Consider the following 20,137-nt stretch of genomic DNA (forward strand, 5'->3'; position numbering starts at 1 on the left):
ATAGACTTGAGTTCTCTGCAAACATATTTTATAATTTTAAAGTTTGTTCACACACTGTTACACAGACTTTGCTGTTTAGAGAGATGAAGAGCTGCCTCCTATATCTTCAGTTTGAGCATCGAGCACTGACTCCAGTAAACATTAATACTGTTGTAATACTGTTTTCTTCATGGAGCGCAGCAGCTCTAGATTCATTTATCACTCCAAAAACAATACATTATGTAAAAATATACTGTGTGGAAACAGGTGAACACCAGAACAAATGTACTGTGACACCTGAAACAGCAGCGGCTCAATGTGAGAAGTAGATGTTGGAGTGATTAAAAAACTGAGATTTTAAAAACTCATGTTTTAAATGGGGTTTTCGGAAGTTCCAGGATCAGTTCAGTTCAGACAAACGTTATTAGCAAAAAAGTGTTTTAACATGTTCATTGTGTTTAGAACCAAATGAGTGACTTTACTTTACCTGGTCGTTAAATATAGTATTATAAGGCTTGATAGATGAATGTGTACCCTGTTCACTGTATTATTTAGGCAGCACTTTTTAAACGCATAATGCAGTTTCATGGATCCCAAAAACTGCATCAACTAGAAAAAAAGAAAATAAACTGTATGTGATTATATGAATGTGGCAAAAAAAAATATTAAGGAATTTAACTGAAATGTAGAAAACATGATGGGATGAATTCATCAACGTCAAATGTTATTAACAGACAAACACTGAGAAATAAATGATCTGTTGATACCTCTTAACTTATTTTTATTAAGCAATTAAAAAACTGGAACACAGTCTTTTTTGGGTTAAACTCTAATTTAGAATCTGAAAATCTTACAAATTCCTTTCTAGTTTAGTCTGCAGAGCCTGGAGGGGGCAGAGGTTCACACTGATAGGAGCTTGGAGCTCAGTCAATTAGACATTTTTTTTATTAAGGAGCAGTTTATGCAACTTTCCCACATTTGGAGCAGGTCAGATTAGCACTTCATCACCGGCTGATATTTACACATCACAAATTCTTCTCATGCTTTGTAGAAAAGTCTCCGATAAGGCAAACAAATGACTTCTCATTACACGTGAGCGGGACAAAGGCACAACGGCAGATAAGTGCTAGAAAAGGGCATTTTGAGTATAATTCAGTAATGTTTCAATAGCATGTCAAACTTTTTACATCAGTCCTGAAATACAGAATAGAAGAAGCAGTAAAATCAGTTTGAGTATAAGAGTCAGTTTAATCGGAGCTCTTTATCTCGACGTGTCTCTGCTGTCTGGTTGTTTTTGGCTTCTCTCACACATCTTGCTCAGCATCACCATCAACATTATGCACAAGTTTTAGTGAGTGGGTGTCAAAGAGCATCACCTCCAGGAGTTTATCTTTCTCTGTTTAGTCTTTAACAGTCTCTGGTATGTGGTCTGATCGTCCACTTGAGTGTGAAGAGTAATGTCTGCTGCAGAGCAGTGAGTTCGGTCACAGTCAGCTGAAATAACAACTCTCTTCCTCAGTGCTGATCCATCACTTTTCCATTTGATCATAATATTAACAAACAAATCTGTCTTTGTTAATAAGCAGGAAGTGTCTTTTGTTGCTACCTGCAGCCACACGCCTCCACCACCATGTCCTCATACTGCTTGTACACCACATTGTTGGAGGAGTCTATGTAGAGGATGCTGATTGGGGTGAGTTTTGTGGGGACACAACAGGTGGGTGGTGTCGACCCAGGGTCCATGGAGTTGATCAGAGTCTGAATGATGGCGTGGTTGGTGGGTTCGAGATGCGCTCGGATAGGGAAGTCGCAGACGCCGTCGCAGTGATATGCGTCGTACTCCAGCGGCGCAATGATCCAGTCGTCCCAGCCCATCTCCTTGAAGTTCACATGCAGGTGTTTCCGGTTGCAGCGCGCCTTCGCCTTCACTATCTGGTGCTGGGGGAGGGTGTTCAGCTGCTGCAGAGACTTCTTACCCCCCCTTGCAGGAGGAGCTCGGCGCATTCGTCTCTGGGTGAACAGATATTCATAGACGGTCTTGTTGTCGTGACCCGATCGAGCTTTGATCTCGTTGTAGAAGAGGTCGCGCTTCTTGCTTCTGCCAAACGCCAAGAAGAAAGCCTTTTCCTTGTTGGTCCTGCCGGGTCGGGCGAATCCCAGAGTACGCAGGTCCATGGGCCGACCGCCCCTGTGCTCCAGGGCCTCCAGTTCAAAGCACAGCTGCTGGGACAGTTGGTTCTGTTGGGTTCTGAAACCCTTGAAGATTTTCCACACATCAAAAACTTCCCACTTGCTGCTGAATCCACTGACCAGGTCCTCCGTGGTCTTTACCTGGAGCAGAGCAGGCTTCTGTTTACCTGAACCACAGGTGTACAGCTTCAGGCACGGTGACAGGACTCCTCCTCCTCCTCCTCCTCCGTCAGCTGTTCCCACTGAGGCTTTGCGGGGGTCAGACAGGCGCTTCCTCAGGATGCGTAATTCAGCCCCCAGGAGCCCGTCTCTCTCCAGGGAGCTGATGTTGAAGTGATACCTCTGTCGTCTCAGCTGGGGCCCACGCTCGTCTGCAGAGACACAGAGCATCAGTAAAGAAGGACAAATGAGAACACACAGGACATGAATGTACAGACACTCATGACACAGGTGAAGTAAAGAACATGTTCAAACGCCTGCACGTGATTATGAGGAACTGTGTATTGATATTTAATAGACACAGAATGGATTGGACTTTAATAAACTCTGTAAGTGTAACTTGTTTTTCTCTTCTGATCATCTGACCTAATAATTATATCCTATATATTATTCACTGTCTTTCCAATGACTGTGGTTCTTCTGTTCTGCACGTGGATCAGCTGCAGCGTGATGATACCGTTCATATCATTATTTGATCTTGAATATTGTGGATTCAGTTTGAAACAAGTCTCAGCCACGATCACAGGATGAAAAGTGTTGATTCAAGATGAGGTTCACTGCTGGTTATGTGCACAAGTTACGACCAGATATTTTTAAAGAAAGGAAGAAAGAGGAAGTGAGCTAATGAACCAGTGAGGGGGAAGAGCTGTGTCAGGCCATCAGTTACACCTTCTCTTCATGTGGAGGAGGTCACCGACGATTTGCTGAGGACACACTAAACAAATAAAGGCCAAATTAAAAGTACATTAAGTGCCTGAAATGTAAACCTTTAGCAGGCCTAGAAATATTAAACTCTGGTCATTTAAACATTGTTTCAAACAGTTTTACACCGTAAAGATAACATTACACAGCGGGGCCACCCCGCATGTGGCTGTGAGGACTGTTTATTTACCCTCCTGAGGCCGTAGATCACTGAGAGCAGCAGCTCTCAAAAGACTGACCAGATGGTAAGAAACACACGGACGGTATAGAAACCAGACGCAGCCGAGTAGAAATACACACAAATGCATGTGCTCAGGTAATTTTATCAAAAAGTAGTTTCAAATATTTCTCTTTATTCATTATTAAATAAGAGAAAAGAACAGTCCAAAACCTCCCATCCAATATTGAGGTGTTATTTCAGGCCCCCCGGGTCCAGCAGCTAAGTCTGATTCATTTTTCCCATAGACACTAAATTATGACTCATGGTAGGGCTCTTTTATGGGCAGGAAACCTCCCGATTGACTCATGAGTACAAAGTACGAAGAACTGTGTTTAAATATCTGGTGAAGAGCAGTGGTGGCCGACCCTGGTCTCGGGGGCCACGGCCCTCGTTTTCCAACTATCACTGCTACCTGGATCATCAGGGTCAGAGCCCCTGAGAACTATGAGATGTACCAAACATGATGCTCTGTACATACAGTATATTACTGTTACATCTGTAATCTAAATATCAAACTGCAGCCAGAAGCTGGTTAGCTTAGCTTAGCATAAAGACTAGAGACTAGGGGAAACGGCTCTGAGAGCACCTCAAGGTCATGTTACACATCATTCGTTTAATGTGCACAAACATATGAGTGTAAACTAAGTAAATTTTGCTTTTGCAGGTGTTGTGTAGAGAAAAAACACCAATTTTTACCAAAGACATACAGGATTCTCTTGCTCTGCTCAAATATCACAGATTACACCCTCTAACATGATGCACACAGGCTGAGATCATGGTCCCCATAAACAATCACTGGAAAACATTTGGAAAGTGCTGCAGCATCATTATTATTATTATTTATTAATTCCAGAAGCTAGAATGGAAGAGGCTAATAAGGAAGCTCTGTGTGCCTAAAGGTTCAGTGTCCAGAACAACAGAAAGCAGAGCGGGGCTGAATGAAGATCCAGAGATCATTCAGGAATCATCCTGGTTACGGTCGACGTACACATGAAAGGGGGCGTCTCTCTTCTCATAACTCTCTGCCAAAAAGCAAATAAGCGTGTTTCCAAAATGCAGAACGCCTCCTTTAACACCTGCCACAGCTACATGGACATGTGTGATTGCAGCTCTGCAGCCTCCTGCAGCTTTGAAGTCACGTCCAGCGCAGCCATGAGAAACAGAATCCTCATCAGTCCCTCGGTGACACCAGCAGCTGACCTTCCTGACTCCTCTCCAGGACACAGACACGTCTGCACTTACATCTACAATTTACAGCCCTGTAACATCCAGACTATATAATTTGACCTCCAGCCCTCTCTGCTCTCTCTCTACACAGAAATCAAACATCAACTCCACCTCTACACCCGACCCTCCTCATTCACAGCCTTTACTTCCTCCTGCTCAGGACTCAGCGCTCCCTCCTTCCCCCTCCCTGGAGCCCTGTCTCCTGCTGTGTGAATTTTTCTGGCTAATATTTCAGTTAAAGCAGCAACTTTTGAAAGATACTCCAAATAATACTAATGGCCAAAATAGTCGTTAAGTGAAATAAGTCTTGGAGAACATTAACCCTCAGACTACAGCAGCAGCTCGGACTGGCTCTAATGCTGAGGCTGGGGGGTGATTGACTGCAGAACAGAGTCCTGCTCCATTAAACAGATTCTGGTCCATATATCACCAGAAACGGTCTCTGATGTTCGTGAGCTGTGTTTTAATCCAACCTGCTGTTTCTAGACAGGTTTGTACAAAAAGGAAAAGTCTGAGATAAAGATTTGATTCAAGTGACAGTGTGTGTGTGTGTGTGTGTGTGTGTGTGTGTGTGTGTGTGTGTGTGTGTGTGTGTGTGTGTGTGTGTGTGTGTGTGTGTGTGTGTGTGTGTGTGTGTGTCAGTCAAACATTAAAGAGTGTTCACCTTGTCCTTTATCCACGAAGCTGGTGATGGTGTTGGCCAGACCCGCCTCGTGCAGGGCGCTGCTGTTCAGGTCCCCGGTGGACAGGGACCAGTACAGCGACAGCATGTAGTCGTGAGGAGTCACCAGCGGCTGCTTGTGCTGCTCCTCCCGCTCGTTCACCTTCGGGGTTTTATAGTTGGCCGCTCTCTGCGCCGCAGGAGCCGCGCTCTGCTGCTGCTGCGCACCGGCGGCTCTTTGGGGGGGTCCGGTGCGCACGGAAGCAGCTGCACTCATTGCACTAGAAGCAACTTTTCCAAAGTTTCTCCCCGATGAACCACCGCCTCCACCCCCCACGGCTGCTGTCCTGACTCCTTTTCCATCTGCATGTGCGCTGAAGGCGGCGGGAGCGGGAGCGTGCGCTTTCGTGGGGGCCTCCCCGCCGAGCGGCCAGGAGCGCACAGCCTCTTTGCGCCCCAGGCCGACCGCTCTGTCCCGTGGCAGCTGTGCGCGGTTCACCGACACCGCCTCGCTCGGCGGTGGTGAGGCACCGACTTTGCTTTTGACTGAAGCCGTCTCGCCCTTGATCAGCGGCGGACCTGCGCGGATACGCGTGATTCTCGCCGGACTCACCAGTGCGGGGTTCCACAGTCCGGTACCGGCGGCCGGTTGTTTGCCTGCAGCTCCTCCGCCGGTTCGTCGGTGGCCTTGCTCTCCTTCTACTCCGCCTGCCGCGCGTCCCACCGCCTCCCCACGCCGGTGGTGGAGCTCGGTCGGTCTGGTCCGGCTGAGTGAACCGAGGACTGGGTGCAGGTAAAGGAGAGTCCAGCAGCTCAGCAGGAGACAGAGACGCTTCACGACTTTCATCCTAAAGTCCTTGTGGCTTTCTCCAGGCCTTCATTTTAATAAACCGCAGTCTGTTCAGAATTACTGGAGCTGTCTGGTGGAAGGAAGAAGAGGGACCAGTCCTGTCTGCTCCGACTCTCTCATCCTCTGAGGCTCCTCTGCTCTCGGACAGAGATGGAATGAATAAGAAGTTCTTTTCCCGTCTGAAACGGGCTGTAGACATGTGCCAGGTTGGAAAAGCAAAGATGCGGAGTGTGGTTGACTTTTAGAAGCTGAAGAAACGAATCCTGCAAACTCTTCTTGTCCCGTCCGTCCTGTGTCAGAACCATAGTGCTGCAGAGATCCAGCCTGTGACAGAAGTGCACAAATCAAGTCGAGGCTCAGACGTCCCGGACCTGCCTGAAACCCTCCGCGGCTCGATTCTGCTGGATATCTTGTAAGAAACGTCTTTAAATCCCACTTTTTTTCCAGGAGAGGGGAGAATGGCGTAATGCCGCTGCCTCCGTTTTTTTCTCTTCCCCTTCAGAGTTTGAACTCGGTCCAGTGAAAATATTTCACTCACACACCAACCTGCAGGTGCTCGAACAAATCCTCCAACAAACCTGAGCGCAGGAATTGGAAACGGAATTCCAGAGAGCACTTTTAATTACCCCGTGATGTCATGCTGTCCAAACTCATTTAGCAGCAATATTTCTCCTCAAATCTTCCTCCCCTCTTTCCACCGATGACTCACTCGAGCTGCAGCCCGAAATGGCACAAACCTCCCCCCAAAAGAGAAAGTAGAGAAACACGGTGTGAGACTCTCTGAACAAAGGGTTGGAGTCAAGTTTGTGTAGCTGATCATCACAAACACACAGCTACAGACTCTTAAAAACATTCACTATAAGTAAAAAGAAATAAAAGAAAACTGATTTTAAAAACATTGAAAGGTTTTAATCCTCCAGAATTGATTTTCCTGAATAAACCACGAAGCAATTTAAAGAACACAAAGATAAACCAACGTGTTCATTTATTGATTGGAATAGATAAACACACACACACACTGTTATATAATCTTAGTTCTTTGTGTGTGAACTTATGATTAAAGTCACTTTATCCTGATGCTGCTTCTCTCTTCAGTCTTTGGACTTGTGTGTTTAAGATCATCACTTCTGTGATGGATGGAGTCTGATGGTCAACCGTCATGATCATCATCCAGGTTCAGCTCTGATGATGGAGGATGATACTTATGATTCCTGGTCTATCACAGTGAGTCTACACTAAAAGTGTGTGACACACGTCACTCTCTTTATACACGTTATACGTTAATGTGCTAATGTTACACAGCTCTACACACATTGTTTGAGACCTGAATCTTTTCTCCTTCGTGTGAAGTGATAATTCAAGAGCTTCACTCAGACTGGACGGTTTTCCACAATAAATAAATTAAAAACAGAAACACACACATAAAAAGAGACAAAGTCAGCACTTTGAAACAGACAGGTCCTGTAATCAGGATCACACACACACACACACACACACACACAACCCTGTGGAAATCCACATTTACATTCTAAACTTTTAATTTTCCTTCTTTCACTCGGGGACAGGGGGTTCTTGGTTGTAGTTCTAAAACGTGTTGCCAGTGTGAATTACGATGCCACAGGGAGTTCCAGCTTAGTGTCATAAATTCAGTTTTGAGGAATAATTAGCAGCCACAAAGCTTGAGTTCAAATCTGGAGATTTTGGCAGCAGAGAGTCTCTGGTGGTTTGTAACAGGCGCTGGTTCTGATGCAGCGAGTCTCTCCTTCTCTTAACTGGCTTTTCTTTTCTCTCGATCTGTCTGTCAGCGTGCCGCTCGGTTTAAGGACGTGATGGATGAACAGAAGTGATTGGATAATATGAGGCTGTCATGGATCACACATAAAATCCACTTGTTCCAGTCAATTCGATTAAGCAGCTAAAGGACGTGAGTAACGGTGACTGAGCGAGCAGCTGAGTGAAGAAGCTCAGCAACAGCTTCATGTTTGCTTTAATTGAAGATAAGACTCAGTGGAAAACGTCTCTCTCATTGAGTTTACTGTTGATCTTCTCTTCCTGAAGATGCTCTTAAAGTTTGTCGTTGTGATTTCAGCTGCAGCTATTAGGAACCAGCAGCTGTCTTTGACTTGAATGTTTACAGCTACAAACCCCCTGACGGCCACAGTGGAATTGATTTTTTGAATTAAACTTAAGTTTCAGTCCAGTTAGGTTTGAGTATAACACTGCAGAAAGATGATCTACGTCAGTTTATGTTATTCTGTGTATCAGAGGTTAAAACTAATGAATGACAAGTTAAGACAGAATTCATTGTGCTGTAGCACAAAACTACTTGAGGCAATGCAAAGGTTGAACTGGGGCAAAGGGTCAGTGTGAGGCTTTAAAGGTTGTTTCACTAAAAATTCATACAAACACACTGCCTCCAAAAATGTACATTGATATGCAACTGAACTGCAAACGCACGTTTCTGTAGGTTATGGAACCACAGAGTATTTGTGTGGAGTCATAATATGCTGAATTTAAAGTGTATGTTTTATTCTGGACTATGTTGATCCCAGATTATTTTAAATAAATAAATATGTGTTGTGTCTTTTTATGGAACAGGATCCCAGACAACACTCTGCTAACGAAACAGTTTTAAGTTCTCAGTTAGTGACGCTGCTGCACAGACAGGACAGTCCATACGGTGAGTGTTAGATTTCTGTACATCATTAATTATCGGAAACATGGATGCGTCTACAAACACATTCACACAAATCCAACATAACTATCTGTGTAGTCTGACTTCTAACGGAGTCTCCATATTTCCAGTATCTGCCCACCAACACGTATTTCCAAACTATAGATATTCTAGACTTCCTTCCATCTAAACAAACTTTTCCCCCTATGGTGTGGTTTTGTATAAACTCTGAAGATTTCCACCAACAACATGTCTCCAAGCCGAGGTTCATGGTAATTGAGGAAAAGCGACTGCTAACAAATTGACTCTTTATTTTTTTTGGTCTAACCTCACAGCAGACACTGTCTCTCTGTGCGGTGAAGCAGTGTCACTGATCCCTGTCTGTCTAAATATCAGCAGTGCAGCCTACGCACACGTCTCCATCCCACAGTTATTCTTGTCGTTGCATGCTGAAGTCCGGGGGTGGACAGGACGGCATAGCAGCACATTTAAACTCAGACGTTTACACGAGAGAAATTATATTTAAATAGATTATTTTAAAAGTATGGAACTATTTCCAAATACTACCGAACCTATCGTGTTGTGTTGAGGTGCCGTCCAGGGCTCATTGAGCAGCCGTAAGATAGTCTCTTCTATTAGTCACAGTAGACCCGTGTCAGAGTGGACAATTACAGCTCCACAGCTGTCAATCCTCATACTTCAGGTCTGCTGCTCCCCACCACCAAAGATTCATACACTGACTGTAACTAACAAGTGAAAAGGAAACAGACAAAGTTTGGTTTAGATCAAGAATTTCAATCTTTCAGCAGACTGAAGGAGCTTTGCAGCCGTTTGATTTATTGTAATTTCATAACCACTAATCCCTGAAAGGCCGAGAGGAGCAGAGTCGATTGGTGCTCAAGCTTCCACCAGCCTGATCCCCAGAAATACCACATTATCAAAACCTCAGGTAAGGACTTAAATACACGACTCAGAGGCAGATCCAGAGGTTCAGTAGTTTACTTTAAGTGTCTAAGGCAGAAGTATCTGAAGGTGCAGGAAAAACAAAGCACCGGGAATAAAAGACAACACAGTCTGAAGTAATAGAAACAGTTTGTGCTGCAAGTGGTGATTAGTTAACAGGCTGCAGGTGAGACACAGGTGAACTGCACAGCAGCACAGGAGAGAGACGCAGACGGCACAGATTAGATGATGGATGTAATTCAGTGTGAGATACAGATTCACAGAACAAATGCTGCAGAACTTAAACTACTTCAACCTGACTCTTCACATTAAACATGCTCTGTTCCTTTAAATGAAGACGTGACGTGCACAGTGCAGTGACTTCTGGGTTTTAGTTCACGTTTCTTCAACATGTCGTTTTTGTATCAGTGTGTTTTGATCCATACTAAATGTTTGCTTCTTTGATTTGTGTGTTTGTCTAAAATATACTTTGTGAATCTAATTCTGTTGTTGCTGGTTAAACCTATGAGACTGAATGTTGTCATGTTCATACACTCACTGAAAACAATCCACAATCAGATTATTTCAGATTTCATCATGTATTGAAGCCAAAGGTTCAGAATGGGATTAGTTTTAGAGCGTTGTCCTGGTTTGGGTTTCTGCTTGTTGCTAACCATGACGGACTGAAATGTTTAATGTGAAGCAGTAAACTGACAAGAGCTTGTTTGTCATTTGGCTAAATCAGACGCCACATGGACACGTTGGTTGGACTCTGGGATCCGTGTCCCCTCTCTTTGACTTCAAGTTGTGAAATGATCTTTCAGGATTGTTTCTGACCTCTTGTTGAAATGTGTCATGGCTCCTGCGTTTCACTGAGACAACACTGCACACAGAAAACCACAACTTCACACGACCACAATTCTTTTCAGTTGCTCCTGTTCAGAGACAGTCGGCCTCATGATCTGCTGTGCTGGACATTTCTTTAACTGTAGCTGGTGGAGTGTAGGTGTGCACATGTGGAGGATGTGTTTATGCTGTATGTCGGCGTCCTTACTGTTACTCTTGGACACACACTAGTCTCACTATTCCTTCGATACAGGACCTGGCCTCATTTATACAGAGTCTGTAAAACGCGTTGACATCCCCTCTGTGTGTTTGAGCTTTTAGTGTTTCACCACGTGGAACCCGATGGATGAAAGTAAGATCTTTATCCATGATAGTGATGTGGCACAAGGTACTGCCCTTTGATCCATCCGCAGGAAGCGACACTGTTTCACACCTATTCAACTCAGGTGTGCAGTGAATCCAACCTGGAGGTTACATTTTACGTCTCCTACCAACTTTCTTCAGACTGACAAAGTTTCTTCAATGATAATACAAGTAGAAAGTAGGACGTGTCCAACAGATAAAAGGTTCAATATAAAGGTCAGAGGTCATGTTCATCATGGTAAAAACCCAGAGAGGTAAAAGCTGTGGCTCTAAACAACAGATGGACTTCTCATTCTGTCCAGTATTATTGTCGAGGAGAGTTTTCTGTTTTCATAACTCGAGGTTTATTGAGCAAAATAACAAAAGCATTAAAAGCATGACCAGGGCCCTCTGGCTGGGAACAAACTCTGGTTTAAATTAAAGGATCCAATGGTTCTTCAGTTACATTCATATTCTGTCCCAGCAATAACACCTGACATGTTTATTTCTGCAGCTGTCACAGTTTTTCCCCAAATGTTCTCTGTCGTGAGTTTATTAGGTACAGAAAGCTAAACTAACGTAGTCTCATCTAACAGGCCTGAAGAAAATCCTCATTTACATCAGTGAGGCTGTTCGAAGACTGCATCAACGTTAACGAGGTTCCTAACAACTAACTCTACTTAACATGAACTAATCATCTGCTAAAGGAGATGAACAAAACAAAAATCTCTCAGTCAGTCTTCTTTGTGTTAAGTAAATGTTCAGGACTCTTCTCATTATGAAAGCGTCTGCTTCTAGCAGCCTTTTACACCAAACTGCATCGAGGACAAGATCAGAGTCGGCCTCTCGTCTGAATAAGAAGTTCCAGTAAGAGCAGTTCATAATGAGCACGTCTCTCACGACGCTCTCCATGAGTGGACAGTCTGCAGTTCGGTGTTGCAGCAACCTCTGTGAGTTATTGCATAAGCCACTTTTACAGAGGTTCTCATATGCAGCACAGCACTTAAATCCTCCATTGTGCCCTGATCTTGAAACGGAGCCCAGAGCGTGCAGCATTCCTCTCAGACCAGATGCTCTTCCAGTGCCCCCTTTAGGCGCATATAAGCCAGGGCCTCGGTGTGGAACAAATTGAGAACATCCAGTCCACAGTGAGGAGTTTACAGGTTGCAGGTGGGGCCAAACAATGTGACACGGATCACAGCGAGAGTCTGTTTATTAGTTTCTTCATCGGGTGGAGGAGGTGGTGAGTGACTGGCAAATGAGCTCGGTTCAGGGCCAAAGCTGCTCTGACACAGAAAAGGAGCAGTAACGTGGTGAGACTGTGGCTCAAACATGGAAACTGTGACAGGTCTGGACACGGTGCGTGAAGTGTAAACCTTTCGTGGTGACCCTCGCAGTGAGCCTGGAACACGGCGACGTTTCTCAGGCAGTGCTGGAAAAAAGGTGAAGGTTAAAACACAGAGGGAGAAACCAAACGGACAATCACACCGACCACATTCACGTCAGAGTATTTTGTTGTTGTTATGAAGGAGTATGTGACTTATTGTATATATATTGTGACTGACGTGTCTGTGGTCGTTGCTGTGACATCGACAAACAAATCAGCTGTCACCAGTGGTCACAATCACAGAGGTGCTTCGAGATTTACACAGAGTAAGATTGATGTTCTTCAACTCGGGGCCTCTCAAACTCTTAAACAGCTGCCTGTAAACTTTAAAATGAACGATTAAGGAAAGACTTAAAAAATCTAATTTAACTTAAAATAACACAGGAAGAATCTCAGCTTGGAAACTTATTATTAACTATTATTATAGTTATGTGGCTGGACTCGTACTCGTAAAGAAGTATTTGTACACTCTGGTATTTGAAGTGTTAAAGATATACATGTAGTGTGTTTCATGAGTTCGACCTTTGGGTTGACCTCTGCTCACTCTGTGACCTGACAGGAAAAAAATTTAAGTCATGGTTTCATCAAGTGTTATTAACAGAAGTGGACAAAACTTAAACCTTGTCCTCAGTGACGATGATGTGTCAAAGGTCAAGGGTCATCAAAATCACCCTCCTGGGACCATGAATGCACCTACACAGTGACATGTCTGACCAGCCAACACTCATGACACACTTCACCCTGATTCGTTTTCTGTAATGATTAAATACAGAAGACGTTTAAATATTGTCCAGTGTCCATGCAGGATCCGTAACCAGGATACTGGAACAAAACAGGTTAAGTGGGCTGGAGGGTCCTCGACAACGTGAGAACAGGACAGCGTTACCAGGAGGAGTCTTATTAACCCAACCTAATTAACCAGCACCTACTGCAGAAAAAACTAAGATGATGAAAAACCCAAATCTACCAAACCTGGACATCAGACACCTGGACACTGTCCAAAGTTCTGTACAGCGTTAAAATAAAGAGAAAAGAAAATACAGTACAACACATTTTTAACAGGGAGTAAAAAAACCTCCATAGAGCTTCATAAAGACCAGAGAACAACCCAGAGCACCTATGGAGACGCCTGGTATCAGACCTCACATCAACTGTGTCTCGTCCACATCTGAAATCTAAACGATGCAGCCGTTTGTTCAGTTCTGTTGAGGCGTCAGGGGCTTGATCCTCTGTCCCGCTGTTCATTAAAAGCTGTGATGAAATTACAGCTTTCACCCTTAAAGTCGCCAAAGTGTCAAGTGGCCGTATGCTGAGAGGGTTGATCCTGAGAGAAAGAGCTCCTTCTTCAGACCACTGAGGCCGTGCTTTTCCACCTGAGCCACAGGTGTTTGCTTAACGTGCCTGTGGTTTGAGCGGCTGCAGCTCCGTCATTCACCTTCACACTGGAAATGTTGACTTTTGCCTCCCCTCCCCGCAGCCTGCGCACTCGGGCCCCAGATAAACGGTGCATGTAAACATGCATGATGATGATGGTGGTGGTGGTGGTGGTGGTGGTGGTGGTCATGACTGTAGCTGATCACCTTCCTTTGACGCACTGTGAAATGAGTAAACGCAGACAGCAGAGCTCGGTAACATGATGAAAACTCTCAGCGTGTGTGCAGGTGTGACCATGGTGCTACCATGAAGCTAAACAACATTAATGTTGCACACATTAGGGAATTATTAGATTTGGTGGTTGTTTATTTGCTGGTCAGATTGACGCCACTCGCGTCTGGAGGTTAAATATGAAACCATCTGCTGCCACGTTGCCTTTTAAACAGCACTGGTTCTCCTCTGGTTTCTCTGGTACAGATTAGTTGTTCTTGTAAAACTCTTTTAATTTCATTTTGTTGAAATCCATCCAGTAGAATTTGAGATATTTCACTTAAAGACGTGAACTGCATGGTGGAGCCAGAGGAAGTCAGATGATCGTTATGAGACTGTGGACACCTCTGAGCTCTTTGAGATACGTTGAGATAATTCCTCTGAGTTGAACCTGAACATTTGAAGAACACACACAGCGAGGTTTCACCATAAAACAGTATCAATCCCAGTTTGTGTGTATTTTCTGCTACTACTGACTGAAATCAATGAATCAATGAATCAATGAATCAGTGAATCAATGAATCAATGAATCAGTGAATCAATGAATCAGTGAATCAGTGAATCAATGAATCAGTGAATCAATGAATCAGTGAATCAATGAATCAATGAATCAGTGAATCAGTGAATCAATTAATCAATTAATCAATGAATCAGTGAATCAATGAATCATTGAATCAGTGAATCAATGAATCAGTGAATCAGTGAATCAATGAATCAATGAATCAATGAATCAGTGAATCAATGAATCATTGAATCAGTGAATCAATGAATCAATGAATCATTGAATCAATGAATCAATGAATCAATGAATCAATGAATCAGTGAATCAATGAATCAATGAATCAGTGAATCAGTGAATCAGTGAATCAGTGAATCAATGAATCAATGAATCAGTGACGTCTTGTGAGTGAATTCACAGTTAAAGCTACAACTCTCAGCACCATTGAAGTTCGTCAGTGATCAGTTCAGTAACTCGTCCTCCTCCTCAAATGCTGCAACGTTCATGTCATTTTTCTGCTTTTGTTGACCTTTCACCCCACATTTCCCCCTTCTCATCCTTGTTCGTCCCTTCACCTGTCTGACCCCCGCTCCTCTCGATCTGCACCCTCCTCTTTCTCCACACAGCTCTTGTGTTACCTGGCACGTGAAGGCAGCCGTTTATTTTCACAGGGATACATTTTCTGCTGATCTCTGCCAGAGACAATATTGTGCTGGAAACGTACAGGTATTAACTGTTAAGATTTCAGATGGTCAAATAAACCGGAGCTGCTGCCTCTGACTCGGCCCGACAGAGAACAGATTGTGTGTGAACAGCCCACGTGAGGGGGAAGCTACTCACCAATAATTACTGCTCCCTCCATCCATCTATCCATCCATCCTTTGCTGTCTCCATGTCTCTCTCAGCTCTGATCCAGGTGATTTCCAACCCCCCCCCAACCCCGTTTATCGTCCGTGCCTTTGATTTCAATGTGACATTCATTTCACACTCGTTTCCTCTCGCTCTGCTGCTGCTGAGGCTGTGAAGGCCGGCCTTTCATACGCCGCTCAGAGCCACTAAACACTCTCTTATATGTTCTGACCTTTAGCAGGCGGAGAGCTGCGGAGACAAACAGCTCAGCAGGACGTAAATGATGATGGATCTGTTCTGGCAAACGGCAGAGTTGAGTTACGCTGCGGCAGATCTGTTATTACACTGAGACACTTCATGAATCTTCAGGGGTTAAAAGTGAGATGGGATTAACTGTTCAACAGCTAATTTGTAGATTTAATCAGATGTGTTGACATTAGTCTTGGACCATAAAAAGCAGCACACTTATCAGCGTGCTCCAGTTTCTTTAAATGACATATTTGCCCATCAGTCTACATTCAATGATCCATAACGACAAACTGAATTCCTTTCTACAACTTTTTACAGATTAATTCATTCATTTGTATGTTTGTGGACATGACAACGTGACTGAACATGGCTGTGAAAACACGTCTACCTCCTGATGAAAACCATTTGATCTGATCAAAGCTTCAGAACAGACTTAATGAAACAACACTTTTATTAAGAACAAGACCGTTTGAAAGAGCTGCTTTAATTGGTCATTAGAGGTAAAGAACATCACATTCAACAAAGTTTAACTTGAATCACCAGCAGTGAGTGTCAGTCATCTTGTTACCAACAGGTGAACCGAGCAGCTACCTGACATCTCGTGTGACCTCTGATCTGCTCCTCACAGCGTTCAGTCCCACTGAACCAGCACCAACACAAATCACATGTTCACAGATCCAACTAACCTGAATTGGTTCATTGGTCCAGACACTTCCAGAGGATCAAGTTTTCCTATGTGATTGTTACAGAACCACATCAGGTGGTTTTACTTGTAGTAGAGCGCCATCTACAGGCTGTGTTCAACACTGTTTTCCTGCAGTGTCTAAATAATAATGCGAACTTCAAATGCACACACAGCAGCATTTAAGCAAAATGTTCATTAAAACTGACTTTAAGACCTTTAAGAGGTTAAAGATGATTATTAAGTGTAATTTATATTCTACAAAATCAAAGCAGACAAAATTTGGGTTTGTAGTGATCAGCTTGACCAAGAAATGAGCCGTACTGGTATTAAAGCAGAGATTTATCTTAAATACACCTGAAGAGGAGAACGAGAGTCCAGCTGCACATTTAAGTTAAGTCAAAGTGGAATCAGGTGGAAAAATAAAACTGATTTCTGTGCAGTTGAAAATGTTGTGTCCTTGTGTGATCAGCAGATGGAGCTAAAGCATCAGAGCTGACAACTGTAAAGACTTCTCTCCTCTCAACCACTCATTGTCCCAACCACTTGTCCTCCGGTGGGTCAGCAGGAGCTGGAGCACTGGCTGCTGGGTCCATCAGACAAAGGTTCACACCCACACCTGGGCAATTTAAAGGCATCAGTTAACCTGACATACATGTGTTTGGACTGTAGGAGGAAGCTAGAGAACCTGGAGAGAGTTAGAGTTTTATGAGTCAGATGTTTGATATGAGTCATTCTGGGAAAGTCAAATGAGTCACTGTGGTTTCAAACACTTCTTATTATCATTTAATTTGTGCACTGCTTTGGATTATATTCAAATACTCTGACAGGAAAGACATGCCCTTCAGCCTCAGCTGTACTGTAGATCAAATCAGCATCTAGCATCTCCAACCGTAAATGTTCTACAGCTTTAAACTCATCCTGCACACGTCCGTTTCTTTTTTCAGTGACTGCAGCTCATGTGTAAATGTTACGGTGTCGAACCAGCAAACTGAGTTTTAGCGTGTTGTTTTAAAGGTGCAATAACTTCTTTTATTGGTTGTGTTATAAAACAGTAAAAATACCGGTGGCCACGGGTTCATCTGAAGAGTCTCTATGAATTACTGGAGATTTCTGGTCTGACCATATGGTGGCGCTCTAGCTGCAGTGTGTCCACTGATCCAGACCTCTGAGCACAAATAAAACAGACTAACCTGTAACGTGTAAAACACAAACTAAGTTAAATGCATTAAAGTGTGGACTCGACTTCTTCTCTTGAAATGAAAATTCAGACTTTTATTGTGAAATGTAGAGAAGTTTTACTGATGCAGAGAATAATCTGACAGGTGAGAGTTTTCTATATTAAACCAGGGTTGGTCTGGTTTGAGTAACTGAGCAGTGTCACCATCCTCCCACTTCATGTTCCAACTGACCTTTATCTTTCACACAGTCGTCACATTCAGTCCATCACTTGAGTTCGGAGGAATCCCAGCGCTATGATTCACTTCCTGCTGGTCATTCTGACTCCCCCCACTCTTCTCCATCCTTCTCTCCTCCTACAGTACAGGACTCAGACACAGCACTTTCAGTTCCTCCATTTGAAATATGAATTTGCACTTTTTAAGATTAGCCAGTGGTTTTTAAAGCAAAGTGCAGTCTGTTACTTCTCTGGTGTCATGAAACGTTTCTAAATGTCATTTAAGATATGAGTATGTGTGGAAACACACACGCCCTCTGTCTGCTGGCGACCTTTGACCAGCTTTCTCTTTCCCGTCTTACTTGAATAATATTTGTTTTTTCATCATTGACTTTCACACTGTGAAGAAACCTTCAGAAAACACAGCAAGAGGTACAAAGAATGGAAGAGAACTAAGATAATTCAATTAAATTATAACTGTTAGATTAAAAACACGTTGTTTTATTTTTTATTTTGAACGTTTCTACAGTAAATCCGTGTGTGGTAACGTTCCATTTACTGATTCCTCATTCCTCACTGTTAAACATGAACCCTCTGCTTGTTTTGGTTTGATTGGAGGATAAAATCCTCCCCGTTTGTCTCTGTCCACCAGTGAAGTCACAGTTTATGGTTCATACTCTCACAGTTCTGTGCATGAGTCCAGAGGGATGTTTGTGCCAGATGTGATGAAACTGAGGCCACTGTGACCTTTGGCCTCTAACCAGTTCATCCTTGAGTCCTTGTAGACTTTTATAGTATATTTGAAGAAATTCCTCCAAGACATTCATGAGACATGTGAACGGACATCAGGACATGAGAGAGAGTTAAGACTCTGCAGTCTTTTCATGTTGTTCAGTTTAAAGAGGACTGATTCATGTAGGAGATTTCAGGCGTCTTTTAGAATTAAGTATTTTTACTCTAATAATAATGAAACACCCCTGAACTGAATTCAACCCAGTACACTTCACTACAACAGGAGCAGCGACCACTGAATCTTCAGACTGAGAACATTGAACGACTGAGCAGATGTGTCAACTTTATAACTTGACTTCAGTAAACGTTCCTCGGTTATTTTATTTTAATGTTATTGTATTTAGCTTCTTCCATTCTGTTACTTCCACTTTTCATGCACGTGTTTACCACGTCACACACAAACACACACCTGAACTAATCTTTCTCACTCTCCTGGAAATCTACAACTCCAACACTCACTCAGTTTCACACCCTGACGGTGGAATTTACCTGCATCATCTTGTTGAAGCAGCCGTTAATCTGATGGGACTCGCTTGGAGAAGCTTGTCACCACAATGTTTAGGTATCACCAAAACAAACTGAGTAAGAACAAGTTGATGTGGCTCGGGGGGTACAGAGATAAGGAACAGTTTAATTCTTTGTCATTCAGGTCAGTGTTTTCCAATAAGTGTTATTTGGTGACAGCTGAGACAACTTGTACTGAGCTACCTGCCGTTCACAGAGGGAAACGTCTTACTTACCTATGATTCCCTGTTTGAGTAGAGCTCCATCCTTCAGACACGTGCTGCATCAGGATGATGACCCCTAACCCACCTCGAGGCTTTAAACTACTCCACGACCAAAGAGCTGTGACTGTCCTAAAGTTTCCTTTTACAGTCACTTGACCTCAAACACTTCAGACTGAGAAGCTGCTCAGAACATTAAAAACACCTGGAACATGTCAGAAAACACTTTTGGAGGATTGAAGGAGTTCAAAACCCGAGTTTTTTCCTAGTTAGGTTCAAGCAACACAGCTACAGTGGCTGCTCCTTCAGATTATCTGCTGCAAGACACTGGAACATGTTAATACTGCTACTGCTTATTAAACATATAAGAATCAAGCACTTTACCTATTTTTGCATGTGTAAGTTTGTTCTGTGTGTGTGTGTGTGTGTGTGTGTGTGTGTGTGTGTGTGTGTGTGTGTGTGTGTGTGTGTTTGTACTTCCTGCTTTGTTACTGATGATTCACAGGCTATTTGATATTCAAACGGGAGTTTAGACTCTTGCATCAAGCTGTGTTTTTATTCTTTTGTTGAGAGACTGGAAAGTTCTGAACTTTTCCTGTTGAAAGAGCAGCTGAGTTCCTCTTACTCTTATTGTGTTACGTCATGGTGGAGATTAGGAAAACTCAGCTGCTGTAGAATTCATGTACGTGTCTTCAGACTATTCATCTTATATTATGTATTTCATTAAAAACTGATGCAGACTGGGAGCGTCCAGTAGTGGGCTCCAGACTTTTTGAACTCAGCATGGTAAAATATTCAGTATTTCATGCTGTATCATGATGATGTGATGTCGGTGTGTGTGTCCTTCTAAACAGAGACTGGGGAAAGTCCTTCTTGTTTCTGTCCAAATGTCAAACAGGTGAGCACGACTCCTACTTCCTCTTTTAGACACAAACAACACATCCACATCAAGCCATCGTGACAAATCAAATCTATGTTTAGTTTAGAGCACGGTGCACGTGCACGTGCACGCTCACACACGCGCTTAATACGAATACAAAAGAGTCTGCACACATACACATT

General features: G+C 43.4%; 1 protein-coding gene across 1 annotated transcript; it reads right to left on the bottom strand.

Moving 5' to 3' along the window:
• Window positions 1-752: 752 nt before the first annotated feature.
• gdf5 (growth differentiation factor 5) lies at window positions 753-7,049 on the bottom strand. The gene is made up of 2 exons (XM_026350183.1): window positions 5,202-7,049; window positions 753-2,540 (listed from the first exon to the last, which is right to left on the bottom strand). The coding sequence occupies exons 1-2, from the start codon at window positions 6,043-6,045 to the stop codon at window positions 1,582-1,584; spliced, it is 1,803 nt and encodes a 600-aa protein (XP_026205968.1). The 5' UTR covers window positions 6,046-7,049; the 3' UTR covers window positions 753-1,581.
• Window positions 7,050-20,137: the final 13,088 nt, after the last annotated feature.

This window comes from Anabas testudineus, chromosome 5 (assembly GCF_900324465.2).
Source record: "Anabas testudineus chromosome 5, fAnaTes1.2, whole genome shotgun sequence".
Lineage (NCBI taxonomy): Eukaryota > Metazoa > Chordata > Actinopteri > Anabantiformes > Anabantidae > Anabas > Anabas testudineus.